Raw genomic sequence first — 8,811 nt, 5'->3', positions numbered from 1 at the left:
CTGAACTCTTTCAAAAGTCTGCATTTCTGCCACTGTTGCATTCCATATGGTAGAACGGAGATGGTAGTGCTCACCAGAGTCCCTTGTATGTAAAAGGATCTAACACCACAGGAAAATACAGTTTGTTTGGGGACCTTCCAGAGAAGTAAATTCTATAGATAAGTTGGTTTGTTTTTGTTGGGCAACATGCCATACTAGTTGCTTGGACAGATCTGAGCACACAAATCCTTTTTTGTAGTACAAATGCTTTTCAGATAGATTCAGAACACTGTTGTATACTTCACCCCAAAGTTTCTGACATGGAAGTTTGTAGCCCACACTTCTGAAGGTAGACCTGGCATCACAGCTGTGCTGTTCCTGCAGTACAGATGAACTACTCTGTTGCTCGGTAGAGTCAGTCTAGAAGTAGGGCAGGAGTGGAAGATTCCAGGAGTTTGCGGTGGTGGTTGTTAGAGCCAGGGCCCATGAGTCTGGACAGCTGGATTACCACCACTGGCAAACAGTGATTGCACCTGCACTGGCTTGCACACTTTGAAATTAGGGCCTGGGAACCATCCAAAGCTCACAGGTGCCTTGTTGTTCTGTGAGAAGGCCTTTTCCCTGGAAACCATGGAGATGTGAGGCATTGCAAGGAGCTGGGAGGGACAGAGGTGGGAAGTTATCTTGTGCCTAATAATATAGATGTACCCAGGTGCATTCTTTCATATCTCTGTGCTTCAGTTAACAAGTGCTAAAAAGGGTTTTCATTAGTGCAGTCCAAGGCTCTCCCAGCTTGTGGTCCATTGGCCCTGCTGAGCACATCTGCCCAGCTCTGGCCCCAGCTGGGTATTTCTGAATGTTGACTATTATGTTTGCTGTGCCTGTGGCTGCTAGAGTCATATGGCTCTAGAGATGGGAACAAATGGCCTCAAAGGTGTCACAGGCATCCTGGTCACCTGTGTTGTGACCTGGCTAATCCATGCTTGCCTAGTGCTTGGAGATTCCTCAGGGAATACTGGCTGGTTTTATTTATATACACAGACATATTGTGAAGTGTTGTTTCTATGCCTGAATGTATAAAGAAGAGAAATCTTTCTGTAATAATGAGTCATAATACCATTAAGTATTCAGAGTTTTTTCCCTGCTTACCCAAAGCTCTGGGGGGCGAGGGGTGGGACTGGGAGCTGCTGAACAGGACCCTAAAGCAGTTATCCCAATAGCACCAAATGACAAATTCTTCTTCTTCTTCTTGCAGTCCCCAAACAGGCAATAGGGTAAACTATATTAAGAATAGAAAAGTCTCTCAATGAAATGCTGTGCAACCAAGATGACATGAATAAAGTTTATAGAAAACCAGTAGCTTCTGAAAAATCAAAATATAAGGTATTGCCTCTGAAAGAGTTATTAAAATAACTTTGAGGGGGCAGGATTCAGAACTGTTAAAAGAAGCTGCTAAGCTTGGGGAAATTGCAATCTAAAAGCAAGGTGGATTAAGCAAATCCTTCTGTACAGAACCATGTTACAACTAGGAACCCTCTAACCATCACTTGGAAAAGCTTACGCTCTGGGACTTGATTTTCAGGCATATAATACAAGCTTTAGTGATTGTGTCTGCACTGCGTTCCCAATTAAGGGATACTCTTGTGGACTTAAGTCCATTTCTGCTCAGGAAAGCATTTAAGCATTTCTTAAAGCGTATTCTTAAGTGCTCTCTTGAAAGGGAATGGTTTCCTGGCATGGGGCAGGTGTCTGCATTCACCATTCAGTTTGGCTGAGTTTTCCCAGCCTGGTGCACACAGGACTCACTGCAAATCTAGGTGGAGGGTACATTGGTGATGAGTGGCACTGTGGTTGCTCTAAAGTCATGGTCAATTTTTTTAAGGAGCCATCCCCAAGCAGGAGAGTCGCCCATCCCAATTGCTTGGTTTCTTGAGGCAGCATTTTGAGACACATGGGGGAAAGCACAAGCTTCAGTGCAACAGGAACTAGCTGGATTGCAGTAGCTAGATTCGGAGTATATTTTTGTCCTGAAGTAATACATAATCCATAGGTTTTATGTGGCTCTCTCAAACCCTGAGGGAACACTATCGGTTTTTAAGGGAGAGAAGAGTTGCAAACATTTTTTTAATTCCCTTTCAAGCTAAGTCTGCTGACAAAGAGTTTTTTTCTCCATCACATCCAAGAGCTCTGGGGACAGAAATCCTTCTCACAGTGCTCCATTTCAACTGCCCCAAGACTGTCTTCTCCCTTTGGATGTAGCAGAGAGGATTCATTGGATTTCGACTCCTTTGTGATGAATAATGATTTAAAATAACATGTGATGTTAGCTTTGACTACCAAGGTAGTTATTCATTAATGTAATTTTGGGGGCATCAGTTAAAATAAGTATAAAAAACCAAAGAAAATGTGAGTTAAGGTTTACAGTTTCTCCTTGCTTTACTCCATTTTTCTAAGGTAACACAAAGCACCTTCTGACCTGGCTGCTTAAATGGTAGGGCTGTGCTTAAATAGTAGAGTCTTGTTCTGATGCAGAGGGGAAAAAGGTATTCCCTCTACAGAGATCATGTGTCATCGCTTTCTCGGTAACCAGATTTATTTACCATTGTGAAATAGTAAATCTGCTGCTTCTCCCCCCATATTCCAATCTGTATTTTTAATGTCAGAACCTGTTAACTCAAGTTTGATAGTTTGCTGAAAGAAAAAAAAATCCAGACACAGCACATGGAGACAGTGCTTCATGAGATTAAAACCAGGTAATCTTTAACTCTATGTAGCCAGTGAAGGTCAAGCATTATCCCCCTAACTGGTGTTGACCCTCACTAGCTGGTGAGGGTGATTTTGGTGAACTCCAGCAGTGGCTTCACCTTAACCCAACTAGTGACCCAGATCAACAAGGATCTCTGCCGTGTCTCCACTAGGTCCAGCTGCCACGTAGCAAGCTGAGGTTGGGGTAGCATAGTAAAAATATACTTTTCCATGAGGGAAGATTTAACTTTGGTAGCAGATACTCTGAATGGAGAGAAAATGTAGGCAGAAAAATTATCCCTATTTGCTGGACTGTTTATCTACCTCTCAGCAAAGTGGACAGCTGTGTCCAGCTTCCTGGTTCAAATCTGGCCCAGGCAGTAGAAACCAAAAAAGAAGTAATCACTGGATGGCTGGCAAGGCTCCATGTGTCACCAGCCAGCTGTTTCAGGCCAGCATCTAGTTCACATAATAAAAACGTCCTTGTATTTGGTTGAGTGACATTGCCTTGGAATATGAGCAGATCATCTGTGGTCTGCTTTGGCATGAAGGATGAGCCAACCGTTCACAGCTGGAAATTGTTCCCCCCTCACCTTTCTGAGTATTTCCATGGTGCCAAATAGAGAATGTGAAGAAATCAATACTAACTCTATTTTTCTTCTACCAGAGGATTAAGTAGAGACTTTAGTCTTCCCTGTTATCAACAAACTCATCCATGAGCTGTATATGGGAGGTGAAAAAGCAGGTAAGAGCTTAGATATGATTAATTATAAAAACATGGAGATTAAACAGAATAAAGCCATATGTGATGTCAAAGTCCACTCAACAGAACTTTTTCAACTTTTTCTCCTTTTTTTTTTTTTTTCTTTGGCTCAAGTTGCCTGGGTGATTTTCAGGTACCATTTGCTCACTAGGTAACATATTCCTGTCTGCCCAATGCCCCATATTAATTTACACCAAGGTATAAATAAACATCCCAGATATCCTAGGGCTGAGAAACAACACCAGAGAAAGATGAAAAAGGTTTCCGTTTTAACTTCATTTGAGTACCGGTCATCAGCAGACAAAGGTTCACTGCTGATGTAAAGGGATGGTCCTAGTGAAGTCAGAGCTCACTCACACAAGCTATGAATCTGGCCTTATGAGTCAGTCTTTTACCAATGATAAAACAGGGGGATAGACAAAATGAAGCATGCCCCTGCTGAGAAATTTCATTTTTTAAAATTGGATATATTTTAGTCACAAAAGACTGTAAAAGTGTTCAAAATAATAAAACTTTAGGATTTCTGTGCTCCTTATCTCAAGAAGAACAGCAATGATTTAAAATTAATGTGATTAAAACAAAATTTATGTATTGCACCTGGGCTTTGGTTTCAGACCTGAATGGATTTTCACTGCCAAGCGACAAGCTCTTAAAACACAATTAATGGAAATTCTGGATTTGTTAAGCTACCATGGTGCTATTATAACATCCAGGCTTCTTCACAGCCCTTGGTCCACCATCAAGAACTCCCAGTGACAGACACCAAGACTAAAGCTAGGGCAGTGACCCGAGTTATTTTGGAAGTTACAGCTCAACATATAAGATTTCATGCAGTAGCTCTGATGAAAAAAAACAAATTTACCACATGGAATCTCACAACATATTGTGCGGTAACTCAGAAAATAACTTGGGTTACCATTGCAAATATATATATAAAATACACATTAACAGCATTTATAGACACTGATCTATTAAGTCATTTTCCTACACTACCTTCAGACGTTCTGTATGAAGCAGGAAAACCATCATTAAAGTTATGGTTTGCCAGACAATTACTTTGTCAAATCTCAAGAAATTGCATAATAAATTGTATACATGCATCAAACATGAACAACAGAGGGGTATAACAAGCTGTGTATTTCCAGTCCACTTGTTCTTTCATCTAAACAGTAGCTTTTGTTTTGAAGAGTAATCCTGTATTCTTTTCAAGGCATAAAATGTGCATATACATTTATCTATCAAACTAAGTAGAAATAATTGAAACACTTAATATGCACAGTAATAAAGAAACGCATGAACAACTTCATTATTAATGTATATTGATTATTTATGTTTTTAAATAGGCAAATGTAGCTACTAATATTTTATCATGTTAGTCTATATGTGCATTTTGGCTTTACCTGTTTATTGGCAAATTTACTGTCCACATTATGGGTGTTTTTATTGCTGTACACTCATTTGCTATGCGCATAACTGAGGTCAGTTTACGAACTGACTAGTGTTTACTCAATTTGATTACTATGTAACATTGCTGAAACTATTCCCCCCCTGGAAAATTAACTGTACAAGGAAGCCCAGTAAATCTTTACTTAAAAATTCCAAACTTTAGATTGATTTCAGCAGTAGGTCTGTATTGATCTAAAAAGCTTTGCGTTCCTAACTAAAAACTAATCTTTATTTCACCCTTTAGTGACTGCAGCCATAAATATGTTCTCTCATACTGGAGTTTAGTGGATTAATGGTTATTGGAGATTGTGGCTTCCAACTGAGGTTGGTAAACCTTAACCTTTGGAGGACAATATGAAGGCATTTACCCCTTGTCATCTGTAATAGCTGGGTCCCTTTCTGACAGTTACCTGAGTGTTAAAGAGGAGGCAGAGCAGGGGATAGGAAATAAATTTCCAGTGGCTCACTTTAGCTATTAATCACTTATTAGTCTGACCACTGTATCTGGACCTGACTTGTTTTCCGATGCAAAGTCACTGAAATAAATCCAAGCATTTCATTCGTGATACTAGACCTCCAAAATTTCCAAACCCTAGAATTTTTATGTCAAAATTAGGAGAGGGAAGTGTTATGTCTCCTGTTTTTTATTTCACCATGTTTGTGTTGTGGGAGATGCTTGTTGTGACTCAGGACAGATCTTTCTCACTGTCTCTGACTGAGGATTTTTGAAGGCAGCTGGCAGGAAACATTACCTTACATTCCACTACAATGACTTATTAGTTATTACCCAAAATATAATTATACCATTTGTTATAAAAACCGTAATTGCATTAATGTCTTAAAAGTAGGGTTCATTCTGGAATGTCATGTTCTGAAATAGATGTCAATTAGCACTTAAGTTACGAACAAGCCATCCCTACAAAACTTTAATTCACTCAAGTCAGCTTAAGTTACTCAAGAAAGTAATGTGAGGGTAGAAATTATTCCCACATGTAAGGACTGAAAGATCTGCCCTAACTTTTCATTAAAGAGAATAATGATTATTGAGAACATAAAAAAATTATTTCATTAGCAATACAGAGAAGGTTTCACTGGAACACGAAATATACAAAACGGTAGATGTCAAGTGATTATATTAACAGACACAATTCAATATCCATTGTTCCAGAAAATATACTGAGCTTAAAGCAGAGATTTCTTCTGTAAGAAATATTGACTTGAGCCTGCCTAAATTCAAGGGAGAGATTTATTTTTCATAAGCAAGTGCCATCTTGTGACAGTCACTTCTGTAATTATTCCCATTTGAGTGCATAAGGGATACTTGAGTCAAAAAGGGCACTTAGTTTTTGGAAACCTATCATATTTTAAAACCTTTATTTCTGAGGAGACTGAGGGGTGACCTCATCAATGTTTACAAATATGTAAGGGGTGAGTGTCAGGGGGACGGAGTTAGGCTTTTCTCGGTGATGACCAGTGATAGGACAAGGGGTAATGGGTGTAAATTGGAGCATAGGAGGTTCAAGGTGAATATCCGAAAAAATTTTTTTACTGTGAGAGTGACAGAGCACTGGAACAGACTGCCCAGGGAGGTTGTGGAGTCTCCCTCACTGGAGACATTCAAAACCCACCTGGATGAGTTCCTGTGTGATGTACTCTAGGTGACCCTGCTCTGGCAGGGGGGTTGGACTAGATGATCTCTCGAGGTCCCTTCCAGCCCCTAAGATTCTATGATTCTATGATTCTATGATTCTATGATCAAATTCCCAGGAAGGGAGATTGTTTTTGTAATAACATAGAATTGCAGTTGCTGGCAGCTGTTGCAAATGATTCTAGGCAATTTATATCCCTCAAGACATTTCCCCAACATCAAGGTAATCAGGGCCAGTGGGATATAATCTGGGGACAATTCTAACAACAGGTTTCCCATCCTGGACCAAAAAACACGGTCCCAGGGGACATGCAGATTGCTCGCTGTGCCTTGACATTCACACCTAATACTTAGCTACAAATTTTGCATCTGTTTTGTATATTAAACTAGGAGTATTGATTCAAACATTTAAACAAAGGTAACAAGACTGTAGGAATACTGAACATCTGCTAGGCAGAATGTTACCTTTATTTTGCCATTTCATTTGTCTTACCTTTTACTTGTTCCTTCACTTCTCTCTGACTCATCTCCCACATTCAGAGCATGATAGATTTCACCTAAGAAGGCAGAAAAGCACAGCAGCACATGGGGTGGGACCCCAGTATTTGCTTTCCTTATCAAAGATGGAAATTGGATCTGTAGTGGTCTTCTTCAAGCTTTGGCTAACAGCAACAACTTTTGGGGCTTTATAAAGATAATACCAATTTTAATTAAAAAGCATCAGCTTCCTTAAATATATCTGTTTCTAGAAATCTTTGACAATCTGGACTGAAAGTTCTTTCCCCTTAATGGGCAAAACAAGTCTTAAAAATGTGACTTAAGTGGAGAAAGTGGAAAGAATAGAGAATGTCTGTTGCAGGAGGCTTGTTGAGAGAATGTTTGTTGCAGGTATGTCCCTACAAAACACCCATGGAGAATATATACAAAATGGTGGCAATTAAGAGTGTCCTAAAAACATTAGCTCATTAATAGTCACTAAAACCTTTGTACTGTATAAATAAAGTTGCAGTAATTGCAGATATCTTTTGATTGCACTTGAGGTGAAAAGAACGTATTTCCAGCTCATGGCCAAATGGCTGATCTCTCTAGTTTACATTTAAAGCCCTTTTTGAATGCACACGTATATGATGCAGCATTGACAGCAGCAGCAAGAAGAATGAGATTGGTCTTTTTGGCCCAGCATGAAGCGAGGAAAACATGTATAGCCATGCGCAAGACAGAAGAGCTTTTGCCTCTCCCTTCTGCACCAGCTGCATAGATCATTCTGGCATTTGGGAGATACCTTCATCTGTCTGCATGAGACTGTCAACCTGAGGAAGTGAAGGAAAAATGAGTCTGCCTCTGACTAGCTATTCCTGTGGCAGGGCAGACACAGTGGTTTTCTGAGCCACCCCTGTAGGGTTAGTTTGGCAGGAGAACTAGTTGCCCCAGGGAGAAGTGGTGACACCAAGCTCATTTCTACTGAATTGGCTTTGCATACAGTTGCTGGGCAAGGAAACCAGCTCTAAGAGCCACCAGGTTACTGGGATGAGCAAGTGTGGTGAATCAGTGGGATAATGGCTCAAAGCAGGGGAAATGAGAGTACAGAGCTGATGTTTTTTGGCTGCAAAAAGAGTGTCTGGAGTTGCCATGTTGGCCCACAGGACATCATAGGCATCACCTAGGGAGGGGAAAAATACTTGTGGGAACCTTTGTTAAACTTGTGGGAGCTCATCACTCACTGTCACCTGGCTGAGATTCAAGTAGGGCCATCTATAGTAAGACTGCTGTTCTCCTCAGAGAATGCCAAGCTGCTTAGAATATTACAGGAAAAATACAAAGAAATTAAAAATGACCACATCATTTCACACAGCAGTAAATATGTCATAAGGATTTTTTATCACATGGACTTGATGCACATTGGGCAGTAAGAAAATAGATTTGATCAACAGGAATAGCTGCTCTACAGCTAATATGATCTACTGAGTCACAAATCCTCTTTTTCATAATGCTTAAATACGGATTTACATGATGGACCATAACAACTCCAAATGCACCATTTATGTTTATCATGTAAATAATGATGAGTTTTCAAATTAGAATGCAGATCAAAGTAGCATGCTAGCTATTCAAATGGCTTCTTGGTTCAGAAACTCACTTTTTGAATAGTCCAAAAGTATGAACTGTTTAGACTGTGAGCGTACATTATTGAGACCCAGGTGAGTAATGTGTACATGAAATTGGTCCTGCT

General features: G+C 40.0%; 1 protein-coding gene across 1 annotated transcript in view; it reads right to left on the bottom strand.

Moving 5' to 3' along the window:
* KLHL14 (kelch-like family member 14) overlaps nt 1–7,844 on the bottom strand; it is a 74,975-nt gene extending 67,131 nt beyond the window's left edge. Inside the window, exons 1-3 of the mRNA XM_010006891.1 lie at nt 7,676–7,844; nt 7,075–7,138; nt 1,129–1,258 (exon numbers count right to left, since the gene is read on the bottom strand). Coding sequence (XP_010005193.1) covers nt 1,129–1,258; nt 7,075–7,138; nt 7,676–7,844 — 363 coding nt within the window. The remainder of the gene's footprint in view (nt 1–1,128; nt 1,259–7,074; nt 7,139–7,675) is intronic.
* Between the last annotated feature and the right edge of the window lie 967 nt (nt 7,845–8,811).

This window comes from Chaetura pelagica, unplaced genomic scaffold (assembly GCF_000747805.2).
Source record: "Chaetura pelagica isolate M959 unplaced genomic scaffold, ChaPel_1.0 scaffold109, whole genome shotgun sequence".
Classification (NCBI taxonomy): Eukaryota; Metazoa; Chordata; class Aves; order Apodiformes; family Apodidae; genus Chaetura; species Chaetura pelagica.
The sequence above is the reverse complement of the archived record's forward strand: the minus strand, read 5'-3'. Positions and strand labels throughout refer to the sequence as shown.